This window comes from Alexandromys fortis, unplaced genomic scaffold (genome assembly GCF_014885135.2).
Source record: "Alexandromys fortis isolate MF-2015 unplaced genomic scaffold, M_Fortis_MF-2015_v1.1 scaffold_74, whole genome shotgun sequence".
NCBI classification, from domain to species: Eukaryota; Metazoa; Chordata; class Mammalia; order Rodentia; family Cricetidae; genus Alexandromys; species Alexandromys fortis.
The window spans coordinates 1,672,107-1,695,716 of record NW_026068008.1 but is presented as its reverse complement, the minus strand read 5'-3'; the positions used below and the strand labels follow the sequence as shown (position 1 = coordinate 1,695,716).

Sequence of the window (23,610 nt, the reverse complement as noted above, 5' to 3'; positions counted from 1 at the left end):
TGGAGGATCAGATCCTAAGGCCAGGAACAGAGGGCCTGGTAGGAGCAGCTGGGGTGGGGGAGGGGTGGTGAGGCTGAAACGTTTGCGGACAAAGCTACAGTCTTGGTTTTGTCCCCGTGTTAACGTTGTCATAATGAGCTGTCCCTTATCCATTGAGCCTCAATTTCCCCTCTGAAGTCTGGGATCCTGCCTTTCAGGGTTGTTGGGGGTACAAATGAGGAAATGGAATCTCTGAAGGTGCTTAGCTATCAGAATTACCCAAATATCCCGCTCAGCAGAGGCTGTGGAGGAGCAGGCCTCTAGGGGGCGCTGGTGCTCACTGGCAGAGTAAGATCTCTATGGTGAATCTCAGGTGGCCCTGACAGCCACCGGAGCCACTTCATTTGCTGAACTCTGCTCCCTGGCCAAACTGCCCATCTATACCTCAGTGAAGAGAACCCACACTTGGCCTCGAGCTCCCTGGGGGCCCAGCTGTGGTCCATGTTGTCCCATCTGGGGGCATTCCTGGCATGCTTTCTGCTCACGCGTCTCAGCCCATTTCACCTTCTCCTCTCGTACCCCAGTAGCAGTGACCAGAAACCTAGCTGTCACCTGCACTTTGAGGGTCTGGATTTTCTTGCTCTCCACAGGTACCACCCTGGTCTAAGTTGCTGTCATTTCTCTCCTCAGTGGCACAGCTGACCTTCTGTCCCCATTCACTTCTCCTAGGTCAATCCCGTATCTTTTCTGCTCAGCAGCGTTCTTCCCCCGGTTCCCTGCCTTGCTTCCCTTTCTGGTTAGGACTCTCAGGTTCTGCCTTCTCCAAGGTGTGTAAACCTGGACCATTCCCAGACACCCCTCTTACCCAGCTCCCTTTCCAACTAGATCTCGGCTGAACGGCTTCTTCGGGAGGCCTTCCCTGATCCTCACTGCCATGAGACAGGTGGCCCTGGCCAGGGCTCCAGTGTTCCTCACCAGCACTGTGCTAGGCTTTCTACATCCTTGGGGGTGACCGTCATTTCTCTGCTTCCCAGCCTGGTTGAATGAAGGGATGGGGTGAATGAATGCTGGGTAACTGGACAGGGAGAACAGTGGTGGCTGGCTGGGTTGGGCTCAAGGCCGGAGATTGCAAGGGACTGAGGCGGCACAAGGAGGGAGGGGGAAGGGAATCAAGATGTGGAGTTGGGCGAGACCAGGGTCCCCCCAAACCCTGTGTCCATGACTCGCTGCTCCTGGAAGCCACTGGGAAGTCCAGCAGTGTCATAAGCAGGCCCCTCTTAGACCCAGCTCCCATCCCCCAAGGAGAGGCCACACAGGCGTGTACTGGTCGTTTATTTACAAATATACCAACATCTCATCTTTTTCTTGTTGTTTCCATTTTCTGCTTTTGTGGGAAGAGGCAGGTGAGTGGAAGGCGGGGGTGGTGATGTGGTAACGCTAATAAATAATTTAACAATGACAAGTTATTAAATAAAATGTATGTGGGGATGGCAGGCAGGCAGTCTGTACAAGGTAAACAGAATAGGATGAGAGGCCCGGCCCCAGCCCAGCTGCAACGAACTCCCTCCAGCGGGACCCCAGAGCGGGCGGGAGTCCCGAGACCATGGGCAGCTGCCCCATCAAGGGTCTAAAGGGTCCTTCCTGCTTCCCTGCTCCAGGCCACGTGTGAGCCTCCTTGTGTCAGGTGTGAGTGTGTGCATGTATGTGTGTGAGTGTGGCGGCCCTTCCCCAAAGCAGTCAGCCCTGGGCTGCAGCATCCCCCTGGCCCTAGGGGGGCCCAGAGCTCTGAGTCCATCTTCCCCCATGTTCCCTGACTGAGCAGGGGGGATGTCCAGGTAGACTGGGGGGGGGGTGGCCTCACTTCAAAGGGATGTCCCTAAAGGAGGAGAGGCTGTCTTTCGGCTGGGGTACTCTATCGTGGCATTCCTCCCAGTTCGCACCCCTCCAGGAAGCCTCCACGACAGCAGGCTGCCTGTGCCACCCCGTGGGACCCTCACACCTAGTGTGGAGCCTGTGTGCGGCCTCCTGCAAGTCTCTGAGGGCAGCAGAGTATTGGGAAGCTTCGTGGGATGAATCCATAAATAGGGCCGTGGCTGGGACAAAGCCTGGGTACTTGTCACTCCTGTGTGACACCTGGGAAGGCTCCTTCCTCTGCCTGAGCCTCAACACGCCACATCCCTAGGCAGGAGGTGGGAGTTGGTTTTCTTTGAGCTAACCCTACCCATCTCTCACTTTCTGCCTCCCACATTCCTCTGTTCCTTCAGGCTGCAGGCTAATTCTCCCAGCCCCTCACCACTCCTATCGCCCTCAACTCCCCAGCCTGAGAGGGGTTGCTAACAAAACCTGGACAGGACTGGGGCAAAGGCTGCCTCTGCCCACAGAACAGTTCAGGGCTGGCATGGGCTCCTGCTTCTCAGCAGGGCACAGTCATGATGAAGGAATCCTGAGAACAGCTGCCAGGGCATCTCCGGTGTGATGGCTGAGGTACCTCCTCTGGTGACTTAAGGAGTGTCCTGATAACATCTTCTGCCTGGGGATAGCAGTGGGCAGGGCTGGACTTGGGGTCTGGAGGCCCAGAGTAGCAAGGGAGGATGCTTAGGGAGCAGCAGGTGTGAGGCACACTGGTCCCTGGTGGGGCTACTCAAGAGATAAGAAGATGGGGACAAGCCTACTCTCCTTTTCCAGGAAGGGAAGATGCTTAGGGGCCAGCAGGTGTGAGGCACGCTGGTCCCTGGTGGGGCTAGTTAAGAGATAAGAAGATGGGGACAAGCCTACTCTCCTTTTCCAGGCTGCAGTTCTGGCATTACCAGCTGTGAGGCCTTGAGCACAGCCCGGCCTCTCTCCTGTCTCAGGTTCCCTAGCTGCTGCAGAAGGGATGACCTACACAGCCTATTGCTGTTGTGTCTCCCAACTTAAAACATGGTTAAGAGCAGCAGGCCGGACCTCCCAGGAGCTGGTATCCACCCTGAGTCCACCTCAAGTATTCCCTGTGCAATTCAGCCAGGAGCCTGTGCCGGGGGGGGGGGGGGGAATCCCAGGAAAGCGACTGGCTTAGGACCATAACTTCAGAATGGAGGGTAGTGATGCTCTCCTTAACAAAAGAGGGACACAGGAGGGCTATGGTGGCAGCTGCTCTTCCCCGTTGACTCCATCTTGTGGCATCTGAGTGGGTTAAGGGGGTCTGAGAATAAATCCACACAACTTAACCAGCCAGACCCAGGTGCCCAAAATGGAGAGAGAGAGAGAGAGAGAGAGAGAGAGAGAGAGAGAGAGAGAGAGAGAGAGACTCATCATTATGTGTCCACGGCTAGAGCTTGGCAGACATCAGGGTGTGTGTCTTGGGAGGTTAGAATTCAGCATTAGATGAGAGACGAAATCCTGGCTATCTGGCTCAGGCCTGTCGGGGGCCAGTGGAGGTTGCCAAGGAGAGATCCACTATTGCTTCTGCTTTGGGCAGCAAGAGTCCAGGAGACATGGGGCTGGGGTGACACAGCGGCTAAAGCGCTGGTGGGCTACATACCATGCAGGGGCACTGCGGGGAGCCCCTCAGGGCTGACCTCTCACCCGGCTCAGAATAACACCCCAAGCTTGCTGAGCCAATGGAAGGAAAGGCAACTAGGTACAGTTCATGGTCTTTATGGGCTCTGAGCAATCAGTGTCACAACGTATTGAGGGGTTGTGGCTTGTCAGTGCCTGTGTGAGGCCCAAAGACTCATTACAGAGCAAGGGTGGACTTCCAAACCACCTGCTGGATCTCAGATCTTAGCAGAGGTGCAGGAGTGGGGAGGAGACGGGCCCGGTCGGTGTGAGCCGGCTTACGTCAGGAGGGAAGCTGGGTCACACAGTCCCACATCTGCACAGGAGGCAGGAGCCCTGCCAGCATCCAGCCTCAGCTAAGAAGAGGAGACTAAGGGTCAGGAGGGGCCACAGACGGGAAGCTGGTCCCATCAAAGGACAAGGGCCCAGGGTCAATGCGGGTTAGACTCCTGAGGTCCTTGGCATCTGAATCCTCTGCTGTGGCCTGCTTCTGCCTGATTCTGTGGGGTCCATCTCTGGCCTGGGACTCTGTGATGCCCTTCTATCCTGGAATTCCTGATCCATACAGAGCCTGGGATGCACCAGGCCCACCTGCTCACACACAAAGCCTCCTCCTTCTTTCTCTCCAGTTGCTCTCAGAGGCGGCCCTGTCCACTGACCTCACTGCCCCCAGGCTGCAGAGTGGGAGTCACCTCTTCTATGCGTGTGTCCGTACCCAGGTGTATACGCATATGTTCACAGGTGTGCCTACAGATGTGTGTGCCTAGACATGTGCATCTCTGTCCACATCAGTCTGCTTGCTTGTGACTCCTAGTTCAACCAGGGCCAAAGAACCTGTTGCCCCTGCTTGGTTCTTCCTCTCCTCTGCCCCAGCCTAGGGCCGGGGACAGTGACCCTGGGCCTCCCAGGACCCAGAAACCATCCCCTGCGCTGACCAGAAGCGCAAATGGTCACCTGCGCAGGACACCCGTATATCTGTTTCTCGGGTACCAGGCACTGTCCCAGGGCTGGCCTTGCAGGGACAATAGAGGTTGGCTGGAAACAGAATGTTAAAAAAAATAGAACAAATAAAAGTTTCCCCCCCCCAAAAAAAAGAGGCAGGGCGGGAAAAGGAGGTGATGGAGTCAAAGGGCTGGGAGGTGAGTGGCTGTCCAAGAGCTCTGGGTCCCCAGGGGTCACAAGGTCTCCGTGGGCAGGACACAGTCCATGCCCAGGCTGCACCCATCTGCCTGTCTGGCTGTGCCCAGTGGGCACTTGAGCCAGGTCCGGCTGGCCGAGGGGAGGGCACCGTATGGCTGTCTGTAGAGTCTGAGCGGGTGGCGGGCTGGGGGGCCAGCTGGCTGCAGAGGCCTGTGGTCCCACCCTAGGCCCAGGCCCAAGCGTCCATGCGGCCCAGCTGGCTCTCAGGAGGCAAAGTAGGAGCTCTGCATGGAATAGAGCCGGTCGATGGGGTTCCCCACACGGGCCTGCAGGGAGCCCACGTCAGAGGAACCGAGGAAGCAGTCGCTGAGGCTGGTGAGGGAGGTATCGCTATCGATATCGTGGAAGATGGAGTCGTTCCCTGTGGGGTGCAGAAGAGACGTCAGGACCTGGGTGTGGGCCACGGCACCAGGGGTTCCTGGCAGCCCCGCAGGCTCCATGGCCAGGGGTTATGGGTAGGCCAGCGGGCTGGGGCAAGGCCCTTCCCATCCGGGGCAGGCATGCTGGCAATGTTGGTGGGACTGCCCTGGGCCCTGAGCCCTCAGCTGTGGGCAGCAAGAACTGTCAGCTATAGACTCTGTCTGCCCGGCTAGGCAAGGACAGAGAGCAAGCCGGGGCGGATGCGGGTGGGGCAGCTTACCATAGGGGTTCATGTGGTCACCTGGCATTTGGGGCGGCGTGAGGCCCTGCTGGAAGGGGTCGCTGCTTCCGTAGGGGCTCTGTTCCATGGCCACGATCTGTTGCTGCGGGGGCGCCAGCGGCGTGTAGGAGGCCATCATGCCCTCCATGCGACTTGACAGGACCTCTGAGCACAATGAATGCCGTCACCAGCTGGTCCTGCCTGCCCTGTCCTGGTAGTCCCTTCAGAGGCTCCCCACGGCCCCGGGACTCCCATTCTAGATGCACCTTCTACCTTCCCTCTCTGAGTCCCTCCCCCGAAAGACTTTCCATGGTTCTGTCTTCCTCCAGCTACAAGAGCACGGACTGGAGAGGTGGCAGGCTACGCTGGCAGTAGCCATGTCCCATGGTTCACCGTGCAGGGGCACTAAGATAGAACTCAAGCCCAGGAAGGCTTCTTGGGAAAAGTCCTCACCCCAGAAGAACCTAAAGAATCACTAGGAAGGGATATGGCAGGCTGGGGAGGGGATGGTCTCCCCAGTGGGACTGGAAAGATGGTTGGACAGGCTGCTTTAGGACGGGATGCAGCAGGCTTCCCTTTGGGGCTGTCTGAAGCAAGGAAGGTGCTGTGGAGAAATGTTGGGGGGCTGGGTCTGTTCAGGGGAACAGGAAGTGGGGGAGGTCCCGGGGGCCCTGTAAACAATACTCAGAGGGGGAAAATGGGTGGGCGGCAACCACTCCCCAGATGGTGACAGAACAGAGGGAAAGGCGGGGATCAGAGGGGACACGGGCAGGGAGGTAGAACCAAATGGACTCTGGAGAGAGAGTGGGGAGGATTCTGGTGGCATCTAGGAGGGAGTAGGGGACACTGGAGAACAAGGGACGCTGTTCTTCAAGAACAAGGACGGGGATCCTGGCGGCTGGAGGCAGAAGACTGGCCTTAGGGGCCTCTAGGGGAAACAAGGGATGTGAGGTTTTGGAACCTTGTTGGTAGGTCCCCAAGCCCAGGCTAGGGTCTGGCCTGTCTGAGGGTGCCTAGCATCTTCCTAGGGCCACCTGCTCCCTTGTCTGCTCCACCACAGTGGTGGTCTCTGGAGCTCTCTGCACCTCCTTCCCTCCCTCCATAACGTCAAAGTCTCCATGTCTCTGTGTAGCCATGGAGACCATCCCTGGCTCAAGCCGTTGGTACGAAACAGACTTCTGAGTGACCCACTTTCTGCTCTATGGACTGGCTCTTTACTGCTAGTGGCAACTCACCACGGGCTTCCCCATACCCGCCCCCCGATTTTCTGGGGACGCTCTCACAGAATGAGTGAGTAGCAAGCATGTCACTGCTAACAGTGCAGGTTGGAGCCCTGTTTACAGGCAGCTTTGTCCCTTGTGATCCCAGAAGGTCCCCGGATAGCCCCAGAGTTTCCTCATGAGGTATCCTGTCAGTCCCGGCCTGGAGGGAGTCGGTAAGTGTGGAGGGATGAGCGCTATCTGCCTGGGTGGGTCGGATATGGGGAAAGAGCCTCGCCATGCTGAGCACAAGAGGCTTGCACAGTAGATGCCCTGACAACCCTTCCATTGCCACCTCTGCTCCCCATGTCCCTGGGGCTCACCTTGGCCCAGCCGCTGGGAGTTCTGCTGTTCCTGCTGTTGCTGGTGCCGCCGGGCCAGCTTCTTCATCTGCAGGGAGACAAGCCGGGCACCTCCTCAGTCTCAGTCTGCATGCCAGACTTCCTTTATGTCCCTCACCTCGGACAGGACTCTTCCTGCCCATCCCCATTCCCTGGTGTGCCCTAGAGCACTGGAGTAGCAGGGACCTCTCACCTTTGCTCTTTGGTTCTGAAACCAGACCTGGACCACACGCACGCTGAGGCCTGTCTCTGCTGCCAGCGTCTCTCGGACCTGACCCAGAGAGAGGGAGACAGGTCAGGTCGGTGTCGATGGCAGCTGGGAGGTGGAGGGATGGAGGGACACTCCTGTCCCCAGCGATAGCAGTGGGTCGGGGTGGAGGAGCTGGACCCACAATAAGCAAAAGAGAGATGTGGGCTTCAGAACTCCTCACCTTCCGACAGGGCTTGGAGGAGACCTCAAAAGAAGCCTTGAAGGCTCTCCGCTGCTGCGTAGTGAGGATGGTCCGGGGCCGTTTGGGTCTTCTGGGGTCCTTCCCGTCGTCTCCACTGCCCTTACTCTGGCTGCCCTGCCCCTTTGCCGGCTTCATGTCTCCATCTTCGTCCTCGCTCTTCACTGTGGAATACAGAATCCAACCCGTCAGTCCGTGCTTTGAACCTTTAGGTGAGAATTCCTTCACCACTTAATGACCCCAGGATAAAGTTGTCCGTCTTTGCTGGACCTTCATCTTCTGCTCCCTGCACGTCCCATAACCCTAATACATACTCCTCACTCCCTCATTCTGGGCTCAGCCTGGTCTAACTGCTGACTGCAGGTTTTCCTATGGTGTCCAAAGCGCAGGTGCCCATGGGCTCAGGGAGACAGTGAATCAGGCCCCTGTGGGGACCAGGACCCAGGTGCCTCAGGAAGACACACTAGAGTGTGTGCAGAATGCTGGTGTTCACACACAAGGGCAGATCTGCTCCTACATGTCTCTGAAGGCCAGTAGCCTCCTGTACAGGCATGTTGCAACTATGGCTCAGACTGGCCCTGGCTTCCCCAACTCATCATATTTGAAACCCACCTTCTGTTGGCCTCTGAGGTTCATGTGTCAGCTGGGGACCAGGGTGAAAATAGAAGGATATCAGGAGCCTTCTTTCTCGAGACTTTCAGGGACTAACAACTGACAAAGACACAGGGGCCAGGCATCCTCACAGGAGGACTTAGAACCACGATGTGCAAACATGTACACACATGTACAGTGTGCTCGCTGGTGGTTACACACACCTGCATATTGACACAGAGACCCACATATGTGCTGCTTAGAGACATTTATAATCATGGGGCCACAGAGGCCTGTACCCATAGGCAGGGACACATACATGCCAAGACACATGTGGCATGAAAAAACATATATGTACACCCAGCAACACACATACCGCTTCCATGACCCCAGAGTTTGGGGCCTTAGAGAGTCAGGTACATGGCCGAACTTCCTAACAACCATCAGCTTCCAATACTCCTCACTGGAACTTATTCCCTCCCTAGTTCCACCTTCTTTGGAGGTGAGCCCCACGGAGCACTACAATCCTTTCTAGCACATCTATAAGCTGGCCCAGTGCCCTTCCCTTCCGTGGGAGTGCAGGTGGCCACAGGGATGCTGCCACAGTGTCTTGTCCAGGGATGGCCAGCAGCAGATACATGAGGACTCTGCCACACTGAGGCCCAAACATTGGGACCCTGGCAAGGGCAGATACTCTCCACATGGGCAGAAGCTATCCCTGTGGGTTTAGGGTGCCTCAAAGACAGGCCAGTTATCAGGAGTGACAGGGTGCCAGCTGGATTTCAGCCCTTGCCAGAGAGCAAATGTCTGCACACACAGCGCATGTGAATGTTTATATAAACATGTATGTGCAGCCTGAGTTGCTGGTTAGCTTCAGAGATATGAAACATGTACATGCATGTGTGTGTGTGTGTGTGCCTAGGGTGAAGCTTTGCATACTTGGGTGTGTGAGCACATGTCCCAACATATGGGCACATGGGATGGTGTCTCTACGGCACTGGGTACATGCGTGGTCAGATAGGCATACAGGTGTGTGTACCCTGGAGTTGGCATCCAGATAAGTACTAGGGTGGCATGCAGGGATGGATGTGGCACCTCAGTGCTGGCTGGACATGTGTGGGGGTGCAGGTCTGTGGAGCTCAGAAGCCCCTCTCCAGCATCCCACTGAGCCATGTTCTGCAGCTGCCCCAGCCCAGGCTCACCAGAGTCTGACTCATCAGGGCTCACGGAGCTGAGAAGATCCTTCTCCTTCTCATAGTCACCCTTGCACAGCAGCTGGCCCTCCTTGAGCACGAATTCATCACCCTTGCGCAGCTGCCTCTCGCACACACAGCAGCAGAAGCAGCCCAGGTGGTACACGCACTCGAGTGCCCGCATCACGAATTCAGTAGGTGCGATCTTCTCCATGCAGCCGCTGCATTTCGCCGCGAAGAGCCTGCAGGGCATGGAGGAGGCACAGGCTGGGCTGAGAGAGTCTGCCTAGCCCAGGGCATCTCTCTCTGCCACTCAGGCAGATGGGGGTGAGGAAGGGAGCGGGGACACACCCTCCTCTTCTGAACCACGGGGACCGGTCAGCTCTGCTTCTGAGTCTTCCCGCTCAGTCATGAAGGCCACTAGAGGGCAGTGTTCAGGGTCCGCCTCACCCCCTGACCACTAGCCTCCTTCACTCCCATAGTCAAATAATTCCATTTTGCCCTGCCCTCCAGTCTGGACCCTTCTCTGCACCCTGGGCTCCCAATCCTCAAAGCTTTCACCTTCCCTCGTCTGTGCCCAACACAGGACCCAAGAGGCTCTTTGGAACGCATTCCAAAGCTCATTCTTTCCTGACCCAGTCTTCCATAGCTCCCTCGTGCCCTTAGAAGAACACCCACCTCACCACCCTTGGCTCCCTGGCTGTAATCCCTCAGGACAGCCATGGGGTCTCCAGAGTACACTCGCAGCAGCCACTGGGCATGTTCTGTCCCTGCCCCTTGGCTTGGTGCCACCTTCTCGTCCCTTCATTTCAGCATGGGCACAGTTTGCCGAAGCAGGGCTAGCGGCCGTACTCAGCATGTTGCACATGCATGTCACCTGATCGCGATGGCCCTTGAAACCAGAGAGACCCGGCCCCATTTTAGGGATGAGGAAAAGGAACAGCAGACTGGAGTTCCTCTTGCTCGGATTGCATGTGATGTGACAAACAGCTCCCAGTGTGGGCTGATGCAGGCGTTGGTCCCGGTGGGCTCTGTTGCCCATCCATCCAAGGGCCCGCCCACCCAGATGGGTCTCCATGGTCCTGCCTGGTTTGGGCTGGAGGGTCCTGCTGCTCTGCTGACCACTCCTCCCACACTCTCCCCTGTCACGTGCCTGCTCTGTGGGAACCCAGCCTCAACAACACTTTGATGGAAAAATTTATGAAGAATCAAATTATTGCTGCTGGGAGGGAATTAAAACCATTTTTCATTCCCCGCATCCCCGGGCCACGTCTGCGGGCGCCACCTTGGGAGCACCGCACGTCCCATCCCTCTTTATGGCCCGCCATCACGGGCACAGATTACAGCTGCAATTCTCTGCTAATCGGTTCTGGAGCAGGGACAGCCGTAAACACCAGGCTCCAGCCCTGCCTCCCTTCCCGGGGCTGCCATCAGCACCGCCCACGACAAAATGCTATGGGGCAGTGGACAGAGATTCCTCCTGTTCTGTTGCTTCCCTGGCACTGGCCAGAGCACTCAGCCTGGGGGCAACCCTCATACCCACCTCTATTCTGTCTGGCAGACTCCTATTTAACCTGCAACACCCAGCTCCAATGCCTCCTTTTCTGGGAAGACTTCTCTGATGCTGCCCTATTCTAAGGCACACGGCCTCCCCTGCCTGCCTCTGAACTTCCTGACTGCCTGAGGTTGCTCTGCTGCAAAATGGGGACAGCAGAAGACAATCCTGAGGATCTGACAGCACTGAGCATCTGAGTCAGCAGGAAGCCATCGTGTATGTCTTCGAGAGGGTTCAACTCTAGTGGAGTGGGGATACCTCAAAGCAGGTTGTGGCTTTTTCCAGTTTCTCAGGGGGGCTCTGTGTACATTTGTGGTGTGGATATGCAAAGTCCGGGTGTGGAACTGAGGGTCAGAACAGGTGCTCGAGGCAAGTGGGAACCCTCTAGAGCCAGCTCAGCTGTACTTTGAAAGGAAGGCACAGATAGAATGGGTAGTTTTGTTCAGGGCCCCGGCCTCCTTCCCGGCCCCTCAGTTGCTCTGCATCTGACCAAGGTGCTCAGCACGGGCTGCAGGGATCTGAACAGATGGGTACAAGCCAGGTCCAGGCCAGCTTGGCAGACCCAGGTTCCAGGCACATCTCGTGGGCTCCAATGCACACATCTTTTGAGGCTGCAGAGAAGCAGCAAGCAGGGTGTGTGCTGGGGGTGACCTGCATTTAGTGACTGTGCCACCAAGCTGGCGCTCCCACATTCAACAGCCACACTAATGCCTTGGCAGCAGGGGGTGGATTGCGACTTTCTCCAAGCTTATCAACACAATCTATTATTAATACCCCTCCAAAGGCTCCAGCAGCCGTTTCCAGGCCGCACAGCCGCTCAGGGCATCATCTGTTATCTAGATTGCAAGAGCCTGGGAAATAAAACAAACGGCACGCACTTTATAAACGGAATGTGCCATCCTTTCGGTCTCCAAGCATCTCTCCGCCCAATAAAACATCGGGGGGCACGTATGAAATACTCACTCCCAATTACGGGGCTGGCTTTGTCTACCGTGCAGGGATAGAGCGAGGGCTACACTCGGGTACATGTGTATGTATATGGGGGTTCCCTCCTCTCTCCAAATCCCTTCTCTCTCTCAGTCCTTCCACCATGGGCACATGGCTGGAACCGGAACCCACTAAGAGCCACAGAGACGCAGACCAGTCACAGGCAGGACACTGTCATCACTGGGAAGCTCGTGAGCAATTCCCCTCTCCCAGCTTCAGCTTGCTTTGTGTTTAAGGGGCTCAACGCTGAAGCCTGCCTCTCAGTACAGCAGGCAGGAGCTAAAACCACAAGCAGACAGGGCTGGGGCACACACCTTGACTCCACAACTTCAAGTGCAAACCCAGGGCTGTGCATGTCCTAGGTGTGCATTCTATACCCGAGCCCCATCCCTACCTTGCTATGTGACTTTGGGCAAGACATTGAACCTCTGAGACTCCAGTTCTCCATCTCCTCCATAGGAGCATTTGGGCTGGGGGTGTAGCTCAGCTGGCAGAGGGCTTGCCCAGCATGCATGAAGACCTGGGTTCCATCCCTGGCACAGGGTTAAACCAGGCTTTGTGGTAAACACTTGTAATCTCAGCACTGGCGGATGGAGGGGCAGGAGGATCAAGGTTGAGGCCAGTGAGAAGGTTCACTGGGTGGGACTTAGAGTTCAACCCCTCCAACACAGAAAGGTGGAAGGAAAGCAAGAGCAGACCTCCGTGTGCACACTCTACCACATATGCCCCCACCTCCAGTACACACAGCAACCAAAATAAATGTAAGTCACAGGTCATCTCTAGTTGTGTGGAGTTCAGGGCTAGCCTGGGCTACATGGGACCGTGCCTTGAAAACAAACAAAAAACAAGCCAGGCAGCTGTAGTGGTGCACACCTTTAATCCCAGCACTCAGGAGGCAGAGACAGGCAGATCTCTGAGTTAGAGACCTGCAGAGTGAGTTCTAGGACAGCCAGTGCAACACAGAGAAACCCTGTCTCAACCCGGCCCCAAACATGTCAGCTAGGCTGTCCTAGCTAGGTGCAGAGCAACTGGGAAGATTAGGTGCCTGTGGGCCCTTGGCACCGGGCATGTTCAGGGGGCCTTGTGGTCCATGCTTATTGGGGTCGCCATGATTTCTGGTAGCAGGTTTCTGGCTGTGTGCACAAGTCCCAGTATGCGTTGCAGAACCCCCAGGGCTCTGGCCAGTACCTCCTGCTTTCATCTGCCCCAATGGGTCCTCCTGCTCTCCTGACTCAAAGACAGGGCAGATCTGAGCACCAAGCAGGCTTGGTGGCTGCCAACCTGCATGATCTCTCTAGGTCCTCACAGACCTGAAGGGCAGGGACAGACACTTGTCCAAGATCACATCCAGCATTGCTCTGACCCTGTGAGTCCAGACAGCCTTGTCTCTGGTTCCTGGGCCTATGCACCTGCCCCAAGGCTATGAGTTTCCTGGAGGCCCAATCCACTTTACACCTCATGATTCTTTCTCTCCAAGAAGGGTCTGGACTCTTTACAAACCAAACTGAAGGCTGGGAATATAGCTCAGCATATTTGCTGAACATGCAGGAAGCTGGGTTTGATCCCCAGTGTTGCATAAAGCCAGACAAAGTGACATACACATGTAATCCCAACACTCAGGAGGTGGGCCAGTAAGTTTAAAGCCATTCCTAACTTTATATAGTGACTTTGAGGCCAGTTCGGGATACATGAGATCCACTCTAAAAATAATAATAAAATAAATATAAACCAAATAGAACATTACTCTACATGCACATTTTTTCACTGATTGCTGTGTAAAACATTATGTTATGAGGACTTCCCTCTTTGAAAGAGTCCCAGGATATGAAGACCCATCTCCATCAGCAACTGGTTTGGTTTATCTAAAGCACAATTTATTAAACCCATAAGAGGCTTTAAAAAAAAAAACCCTGAAAACACAGTATTTTGTGGAGGGTTTGAATGTAGATCGCAAATCTGGCAGACTAACTTCTTAGCCAGCGACTGTTGTGCGGTGCATGGAACCCAGTTCTTCAGCTGCACACAACACTGGCTTCTCTGAGATGTCTTCAGCCAGTACCCAGAGTCCAGGTGGCACACACCACACTCAGAACCCTGACTCTGCCACTCTCAAGCCCTGGAACCTTGTTTAAGTGTATACTCTTGTGCCTCAGTGTCCCCACATGTTTAATGGGGACAGAGATGGATGCTGCTGATGTGGGGGTGGGGTAAGGGCGGTGGCAAGGCTCCTGACTAGATAGGTAAATAGGAACTGTGATTGCTGCTATTAGGTCTTCAAGGGTCCCAGTGCTGGGCCTGGAGAGATGGCTCAGTGGTTAAGAGCACTGACTGCTATCCAGAGGAACCAGGTTCAATTCCCAGCACCCACAAGGCAGCTCATAACTGTCTGTAACTCCAGTTCCAGGGGACCTGACATCCATGGCAAAACACCAATGCACATAAAATGAGAATAAATAAATTTAAAAAATAGTCCAGCACTAGTTTAGCATTCTCGGTGAATGGAAGTTCCCTTTCCTCTTCACTGTAGAGCATGTCCAACTGGGGAACCCCACAGTTTATGGGTGCTGGGGATAACTTATCCCGTGTGTGCTCGTGACTCTCAGTGGGACCTCCTTCAGCCCTCACTCGGCAGTTTCAGTGGTGAGTCTCAGCCTCCTGGGCCTTCTAACCATTACATCTCCCCAGAGGACACTGCCACTTCTCAGTTGATAAGGAAACAAGGCTGAAGACGGTCAAAAACGTATTTTCCTTCCTCGCTGTAGCTTGGAAATGTCTCACAAAAGCTCATATGAGGTTAGCTGTAGCACTATTAGCAGGTAGTTCCTGGGGTATGGCCTTGAAAGAGATACAGGGGTCCTGGAAACTGCCGTGATGCTCCATTCAGCTGGAGGCCCAAAGCCACTAGGTCAAATGACCATGGACCAAAGCCTCTAAATTCATGATCCAAAACAAATCTTCTCTTCTTAGAAGATGATGGCCCCAGGGGTTCTGTGCCTGTGATGGAGAGCTGACACAGTCCTTCGCTGAGTCAAATCAGACTTGAGTTTGCTTCATAACACTTGAGAGCACGGAATAATCTCAAGGTAAAGCCCAAGATGAAATCAGGCCCTCTAAGCCACATCCTGGCCTGCCACCAGCCTCAAGCTGCCATGTTTTCCAATCTGCCCCTGCCCCACCCCCAACACAATAACTCCCATCTGCTTCCAAGGTCTGCCTTCTCTCTCCCCCCTTTGTGCATCCCTTCTCTGTGAAGGCTTCCCTGATGCATAGTCTCAGCCATTCTCTGTGTGTCCAATGTCCCCTCTGAGCTAGGAATGGACCCTGGGTCTAACTCCTTTCCAGGTCCAGCACTGAGGTTATTGGTGTTTTGTTGAACAAATGAACCACTTTGGAAATGTGGAAAATGTGATGGCGGCCAGGTTGGCTGAGAAAGAAAATTATGTTTCTTTAAGGGGCTCTAAGAACATCATCAGGTAACAAGACACAGATTTGTTCTCTCTGAAACACACAACTTAAAAGAGTCTGTCTGTCTCTGTCAAGACTTCTGTCAGAACGTCACAGTGGCTGAGGCTGATACTTCCTAGCTAAGCCCCAGAGAGCCTGACCTCTACTGCTGGATTCTTCTCCCCCAACAGAGACCACGTGAATGGGTGCTAATGGCTTGTGGCTGGCTGTGCCCACTCCAGCACCTTCCTTGCTTCATCCAGCCACACTCTGGAAGCTGGCTCTGAGGATGCCTGGCACAGAGCCAGACTGCCTGGTCCCACAGAGATGGCCACAGCATGACAGGTGATCTGCCAGGCTGTGCTCACCACAGGAAAGTGGGATGACCAAATGTGGAGGACAGCTGGGGGCTTCCTGGTGGGGGGCATGCATAGGCTTAGGGAGCTGGTTCTGGGGGATGGCAGGAGGGGCTCTGAATCCCAGAGCTGTCCTACTAGCTCCCCTGACAGCTGACTCCCTGTTAGAATACAGAGGTGCCCTGGCGCCAACCTAGCAACTGTGATAGCCCTTCTCTAGGTCACACCCAGGTGGTGGCAATCTCCAGATTCCACTGGTGGGACTGAAGATAGCAAGAGCTTCCTGTGGTATGGGGTTCTTACAGTTGTGTGCTGTGGCACCCTGTGGCATAGGTACGGGGTGAGAGACAGGCCTCCAGAGCCTGGGGACAGGACCCTGGACAGTAGGTAGGAGGGACTGCAGGGGCCAGCCCATCATGGGGACTTACTGACATCTCCCTGTGAGTCTGTGCATCCTTATCATTCCGGACTTAGCTGTTTTTTATTTGGAGACAAAAAGGGGCCCGTTGATGGAATTCAACTCAAACCAGCTGCAAACATCTGCTTTGATGCGGCAGGAGCCTCAGGCAGGCCCGGAGTGCGTGTCAATCAGGCGGCTGGAATGTACTGCGTGGCTGGCCATGCTCACTGGCTGCGGGTGTGGTACCTTCTGGCCTGCCAGGGCTTGGCAGGGCCTTGCTGACCTGCCGCCTGCCCAGCCTGCATGAGGGTTGCCCCAGGCTTCTCTTAGCCCTTTGATCCACCTCAGGGCCACAGTGGGGATGCCCCAGCCAGAGCTGGAGGTCACAAGCGACAGGCAGGCTGAGACCAGCCCAGCTTGGAGCCTTAGGTATTGTCATCATACCAACAGGCACACATTCTGGGATCCCGCAGACACTGGCACCTTCTCCATGCCAGGCACTAAATGAGGATGGAGCTGGGAGCAGACGAGTCGTCCACCCCAGGCCTCCAGGCCCCATTCTCACAGTTGCGGGAACATTCCATAGGTTAGAATAGTGTGGTGTCTATCCGAGCAAACAGGCTGTCACACACACGATGTACCAAAGGAGACAACAAAATGACACAGGAGCAAGGAGGCGTCTGGAGGGCTGCAGCTTTAGAGAGGGCAGTCAGAGGCAGCTGGGACATCTAGGAGAGGGGTGCCCACTGCGGGGACCCTGGGGTTGGGGTGAACACCGGTGTCAGGACACAGGGCACTGTGGCTGGAGCAGGTGAATGAAAGGAAGGGACCCAAGTGCAGGAAGAATTGGGGGAGGGCTGATCACGTGACCTGGGAAGGTTTTGAGCTAATAGACTAGCTCTTAAAAGTCTTTTTAAACATTTATATTGTTCACTTATCTATTTAGTGGGGGGGGGTACACAGCTGTCTGTGTCAGTTCTCCCCTCCTACCATGTGGGTTCTGGGAACTGAACTCAGATCTTCAGTCTTGGTGGCAAGCACCTTAACCCACTAAGCCATCCTTTTGGCCCTCTGGGCTGGCATCTTAACTGGCCTTCTTTGGCAACTGTGTTGCTCTGATGGATGAGGAGCAGAAACAGGCTTGGGAACATCAGCCCAGTGACCTAGGCGAGGTGAGGTCAGCATTGGTCAGCATCCTGAAGGAGCCCCTCCCCCAGAAGTCTTCCTAAGGAGAGGATGCCAAACGAAGGGTGGGTCTGACCCTCTCAACAAGTGGGGGGGGCATAAGAAAGGGAAGCCGAGGCATAGCAGGGAGGGTAGAAAGGGGCCTCAGATCTGGATAGGATATGTCCAGGGGCAGCACAGCCACCTAAAGCTCTGAAGAAGCTTAGATGGGAACACACACATACACACAGGTATGGACACGAGCACAGGCGTACACAGATATACACATGTGCACACCCATGCAGTCCTACAGAATGTGCTTGTGCCATGTTCCCTCTTTAGTGGAACTTATTTTGGACTGGGGTGGGACACTACTCTGACACGCCTGGGTGATAGACAAGAGCCCTCTTGCCACCAGGAAGAGACAAAGTCCAGGGGAGAGGGGAAGTGGGCGAGCTCCTACCCCGCCTCTGAGCACCTTCCCATGAAGCCCTGTGGTCCAGCTCCCAGGATGGTGATCCAGGCAGAAAATCCACAGAAAAGCCAGCTAAGGCAACCAAGTGTGTGAGGGCACCAGGCTGAGGCTTTGTTGGTTTGAAGAGTATGGGTTCTGATCTAGGCCTGCAGAGATAGTATAGCTTGGGTGGGAGAGGGTTTGCCTGGCGTAGAAGGCTTGGGTTTGATCCCAGCCCCACATGAAGGCAGGTGAGTTAGCACATGTTTGCAATTCCGTCACGTGGGAGGTAGAGGTGAGAAAATCAATGGCTTGATGTTACTCCAAACTCCATAGAGAGGGTTGCTGTCACTCACCATGTTTATGCACCTGCTGTGTGCCAGGCCCTGGACTGCTCCTTCCTTTCCTCCTGCTGCCCATCCCTGCCTGCCCCAGGAGCTGACCCAGGTTCCTTCCCCTCCCCCACCATCACTGAGGTCACCAGTTCCTGTCATTGGACCCAATAGCCACTACTCCACTTTAAGTCTTAGAGTCTATGATTTATTGAAGTGTTTCCTACAGACTGGACCCCGAGCATCCTTCAAACATGTTCCTCTGACCAGAGGCACGCCCAGTCTCAATACTAAAGAGGGGAATGGCGTTAGATAAGGCATTAGGCTGCAGCCCTCTTGGTCCCTTTGCGGGGCGGAGGGGGGCGGGGGGGTCTGTTCTAGAAGCTCTCTGTGGCTTCCTCTTGCCCGCCTGGTGATAACTTTGCCTCACTCTGTCAGCTCAGAGTCTATGTCCAGGTGCTGTCCTCAGCTGGAGGTGCTGAGGACACCTGTGGTTCACACTGTCCATGTGGAAGATGAGAAAGCCCGTACCATGAGACATGGAGCCGCCAGCTTTGTCTTGGGTTCCTCCATGGCCAGAAAGGGCTGGGTCTAGAATCATGTGCCCAGGAAGGACTGTGGGGCTATGGTAAAGTTAGGTGGAGGGCAGAGCTGGGCAGCAGGAAAACTTGCTGGTGACGTCAAAGACCTCAACAGAGCTGGGGGTGGTGGCCTTATCTGTAATTGAGGATTGCCCAAGTTCAAAGCCAATGTCTACAATAGTGGTACTGGTTCCAGATAGTGAGTTCTTATCTAAAAAAATGCTTAAAAATATTTCAGAGGTGGAAAGACAAGATAATGTATTGAGTAAGGGTGCTTGCTGCACAAGACTGAGGACTTGAGTTCAATCCCTGAAGTTCAAAAAAGGTGAGAGAACCAACTCCTTGAAGATGTCTTCTGACTTCCACAGGTGCACACACACACACACACACACAAACACACACACACACACATTTTTAAAAACTGAATAGGGTTCCACTAAGGGAATGTGTATGTTTGTGTGTGGTGGGGAGTTGGCTTGAGGGTTGAATTCCACATAGAGACAGACAAGCAGGGGGGCCATCCCAAGAGGGAGCAGCTGGAAAAAGTGGACTAGAGAGGCCATTTGCAGGGCTGGGCAGACAGTGCATTAGTTAGGAACATGTTGGTAAGAATGAAATGTCAGAGAACAAGGCTGAAGGCCCAACACTCAAGACCTGAAGATAAGCACATATTTTTGTCCCGTCCAACAATACAAACATGCACCTATCAGTCACCGAACCAGCTATGCATCCATCCAGTCTCCTAGTCACTTATCCATCTTCCCATCCATCCACCATCCCTTTATCAATAGTCCATCCATAGATCAGACGAGCCAGTCAATCACCCACTCATGTATCCATCCATGTGATCACCCACCCATCATCTATTCCATCCATGCGGTCACCCACCCATCATCTATCCATCCACACACCACCCATCCATCTAGTCACCCACCCATACATTTCTCTATTACCACCCATCTGCCTCCCTGTCCATTCTTCTCCCTATCATTCATCCACCCACCATCTACCCATACCTCTGTTCACCCATCTACTTCCCGCTATACCTGCATGGCCTCAGCCATCCACTCACCCACAGACTGCCTAACCCATCCTTCCACCTCACACTGCAATGTCAAGTGTTAGCATTTGCCAGATGCACACTATGGCCAATTGCTGTGTCAGGCGACAAGGACTGAGTGGAAATAGGATCCAGGTAACAGCCACAGGGCTCTCTTGGTAAAGGAACAGCAGCATTCAAGGGAAGGGGTCTCTGCAGGAGGGATCCAGGACACAACTGTGGGACGGAGCATTGACCAAACTGGTGTTGTGGTTTACCATTCTAACTCCAAAGGTTTTGGCTTCTTTGTACATAAGCTGTGGCAGAGTTTAATTAGGGTTCTATCAACACTGATAAACTGCCTTTGAGCTAGTATGTTCTAGAAGAAACCTCATTAAGGCAATTTAATTTTTTGATCAATTTTCTTTCTAGTATAGTTAAATAATTTACAACTTTTCCCTTTCATTTTTTTTATTTTACTAAAATTATTTTTATTGAGATAAATGATTTTTTTTCACAGAATTTTTTTAAGAGCGCTTGCTCTGCTGTGGGGTTTGTGTCCACCTCGAGTCTTGCTGATGGCCAGTGACCACACATTACACCTGCTCAGCCTCCACTGGCAGTTGGGCTTCATGCTGACGTTTTATTTACTGAGGTAAATCTCCTCTAGGAGCAGGAGGATGTCTCTCAATCCTGCCAACTCAATCACTTCAGTTTGTTTTCACAAATCTTACCAAGCAGCCAATGAAAACATGCCTACCCAGGGACCAAAACATGGGGTCAAGACAGACTTCAAGGTGTCTCCAGAGTCTTTGTACTCCTTCTGTCCTTCAGGGACTCAGACAGCACCTCCTTCTCTTGATCCCCTTGACTTGTGTCTCAGAGTCTGGTCCCTTACTGAATGCGTCTGAGTTTCGCCCAAGAGCCTTAAGACATAGTGTTGAGTACGGATACTCTGCCCCATGTGCCCCCTGATATAGTCATGGACAGCACAAGGTCTCTCCAAACCTCCAGCTGCCGTACACATTTCTGGTCCTCTCTGATCTGAACTCACTTTGTGAAGCATACATAAGGTCCTACCAAACCCGGCACTGTTGAAACCTGCCCCAACCCAGTTCACAGATCTAGGGATCTGTGGCCGGAGGTGGTGCAAGCCTTTAATCCCAGCTTTCGGGGAGGCAGAGGCAGGTGGATCCCTGAATTCCAGGTGAGCCTGGTCTACACAGCCAGTGCTACACGGAGAAACAAACAAACAAATAAATATAATTAACCAACTAATAAATTTACCTATTTAAACAAACAAACAAACAGATCACGGGATAACCTTTGGAAAGGTGGGGTCCCCTCCTCAGTGAGTCTGGGCCAGCCGCAGGATGCCCTAGGCAGGGAGCACCACACTTTTCTAGGTGTTGGGAAGGTGGTTGGGGGAGAACAGGACGGAGAGGGGAGTTCGAGAAATGGGAGCCTGAGAGTGGCCCTTGGGGTGTCTTGGGGGGGGGGACGTAATTATGCTTGGTGAGTAGAAGTCCAGAAGAGGAGCCCCAGGATTCTGAGAGGTGGGTGCAGGAGGGGGTTGGCTGAGAGTGACTCTACAGGCTTAGAGGCAGGAGGGTTGGACCTCTCAAAAGCCGGGGCCTCGCTCCTGCAGGCTGGGGGTGGTCGTGGCAGGTGAAGCCTAGAGCCCCTGCAGGGCAGGGTACACAAGGCCGCTCATGCAAGGCCACTCCTGGGGACCCCCCTCTACTGTTGGCCCGTTTAGTGGGTAACTGATCGCCCCTCGCCCCGCCCCAGCCGCCCGCTGCCCGCGTGAGCCGCTTAATCACCGCCCGCCCGGCTACATTAGCATAGTAATGGCCTTTAAATTGAGCCTCTTTGTTTTTTAATTAAGCTCCCAGCAGGTACAGAGAAGAGCGATTATTGAGGAAGCTGCCAGCGCTAATCGCCCGCAGTCATTTGACAATTAAAAAGCGCCTAGCTTTAACCCTTTCCCTGCGCCCGCAGCAGTCCCCCCAGCGTTTAGCACCGGCTGTGTGTGCGCACGCTTTCGAATGGGATCCTCGGATTCCTCCCTAACAACTCAGAGAGGTCTTTGCCAACGCCTCCATTTTGTTGAGGGGCAAACTGAGGCACAGAGTAGGGAGGTAACTTGCCCAAGGCACACAGTTTGGGCGTGGGAGACAAGAGTTTGGCAGACCGGTTGCTATGGAGACCCAGTGCCCAGGCATGGCGCCTTGCAGCGCGCTCTCTGCTAAGAACACCTTCCCACTTAAAGAGTCTGGCAAAATTTTCTCACCCTTCTAAGCCCTTGTGGGCGCCTCCGAACGCCCGTGGAATGAAATTCCCAGGCCTCCACTCCTCCCCCCCACCCCATTCCGCACTGTGTGCGGGCACGAGGTTGGGGCTCCCGCACACCTGGGAACAGCTGTGTAAGAAGATGCAGGAGTGGGCTCTGCCCAGATGGATGGCCCACCAAGAAGTGGGACAGGCAAATTCAAAGACAGGCACCACAGTCCCAAGTCCAGTCCCTCTGGGGAGAGGCGGTCAGAGACAGCACCCCCTCCCCCTGAAGTTAGGAAGGAAGATTCTGGGAAAGGCTGCAGTGCGTACAAAGAATCAGAGGCACCACCAGCATGACCTAGAAAGAAAAGCTGAAGGGGAGGGGACAAATGGAACCAGAGGAAGGCGGCAGAGCAGAAGCCAGTCAATGGGCGGGTTTTTACAGACTTCCCAAACAATTGCACTAATGTTTGCCTGGGTAATGCCTTCCATGATTTACCACTGAAATGGTCAAAGGCAGCGGCTGCCGCCTCCTCCACCATATCCCTAGTCTCCAGGTATCCTTCCCAGAGGCAGCCTGTGCCTTGGCTGGGGTCTGCTTCCTGAGAATGAGATAGGTAACATATGGGTGTGGGGATCCATGCACCCCCCACCACCATAAGCTTCGTCTTTTGTAAAGAAGACTGGTTGGCGCTCTCTCTCTCTCTCTCTCTCTCTCTCTCTCTCTCTCTCTCTCACACACACACACACACACACAAATTTCCTACAGCACCGACTTTCAGCTGCCAAGTCCTTCCCAGTAGGCTCAAACTGGGATTTACCTAACCTGCATCCCGCGGAGGGCTTGCGGGCCATCTAAAGGATTTTGTCTTGCTCTCGAGAACCATAGGAAGCCATTGAAGGGCTCTAAATGGGGAGTGGCTTGAGAGATTTGCATTTTCAAAAGATCTCTTTGGCTCCTAGCTGGAGCCCTTGAAGAACTGCTGTTGAGGTCCCACAGGAGGCTGAGCAGCGTCTGGCTGGGGGTGAGAAAGTGGGAGACGGTGGTTTGGGACAGAGCTTTGGGAGAGAGCGAGGGAAGGTGGGAAATGCACTGGGCTTGGGGCTGGAAGGAGGGTGTCCTGACCCCGCCAACGCTGGGATGGGATGCAGGATGGTGGAAGCAGGCTCTCTGCTATCTCAGGGCAGGCTCCTCCCATAGAGTAGACGCCACAGACACCCAGGAGGAGATGCTGGTAAGCCTACTCCCTCACAGTGTTCCAAACTGTGTCCCTGTCTGGATCAGTTTCTCAGGGGCTCTGACCCCGTTTCACGTTCTCTCTATTCTACCCCAGGTCGAGCTGAGGGAGCCCAGCAGTGGCTGTGTCTTTCACAGAGAACTATCCCCAGGGAGTGCGGAGCAGGAGGGGAGCTCGGATAGAAATAGAAGCACTTGGCCCTGGTCACTAATGTTTCTCTGTCCCAGGCTTGGGATTGAACTAGGGTAGGCTGTCAGCACCCTGGAGACCCCTCACCCTTAGTTGGGGCGGGGGCAGTCAGGGCCACCAACCGTCTGCCTTGGCCCCTGGACAGAGGCAGGAAGCAAGGAGCCCTGGTAGGCAGCTAGGGGTTAACAGCCAGCCCACCCCCATCTATCAGCTAACATCTCCCAAACAGACAGACAGACACGGCAGCTGTCCAAACAGGCCTGTGTACCTGGCCACAGTCGCGGAGGGGACAGGGCAGTGCTGTTTACTCAGCTCCTACCCCTACCACACACACACACACACACACACACACACACACACACACACACACACGGGCATTTCCATGCAGTCTCCCTTGGGTTTGTG

The 23,610-nt window shown here is 54.5% G+C and overlaps 1 protein-coding gene across 2 annotated transcripts in view; it reads right to left on the bottom strand.

Moving 5' to 3' along the window:
- Positions 1-4,919: 4,919 nt before the first annotated feature.
- Lmx1b (LIM homeobox transcription factor 1 beta) overlaps positions 4,920-23,610 on the bottom strand; it is a 73,233-nt gene continuing 54,542 nt past the window's right edge. Inside the window, exons 3-8 of one of the 2 annotated variants that reach the window (XM_050161784.1) lie at positions 9,199-9,431; positions 7,388-7,569; positions 7,150-7,227; positions 6,939-7,005; positions 5,357-5,521; positions 4,920-5,077 (exon numbers count right to left, since the gene is read on the bottom strand). In XM_050161784.1, the coding sequence (XP_050017741.1) occupies positions 4,920-5,077; positions 5,357-5,521; positions 6,939-7,005; positions 7,150-7,227; positions 7,388-7,569; positions 9,199-9,431 (883 nt within the window). The remainder of the gene's footprint in view (positions 5,078-5,356; positions 5,522-6,938; positions 7,006-7,149; positions 7,228-7,387; positions 7,570-9,198; positions 9,432-23,610) is intronic. The other variant, XM_050161785.1, reaches the window with a different exon arrangement.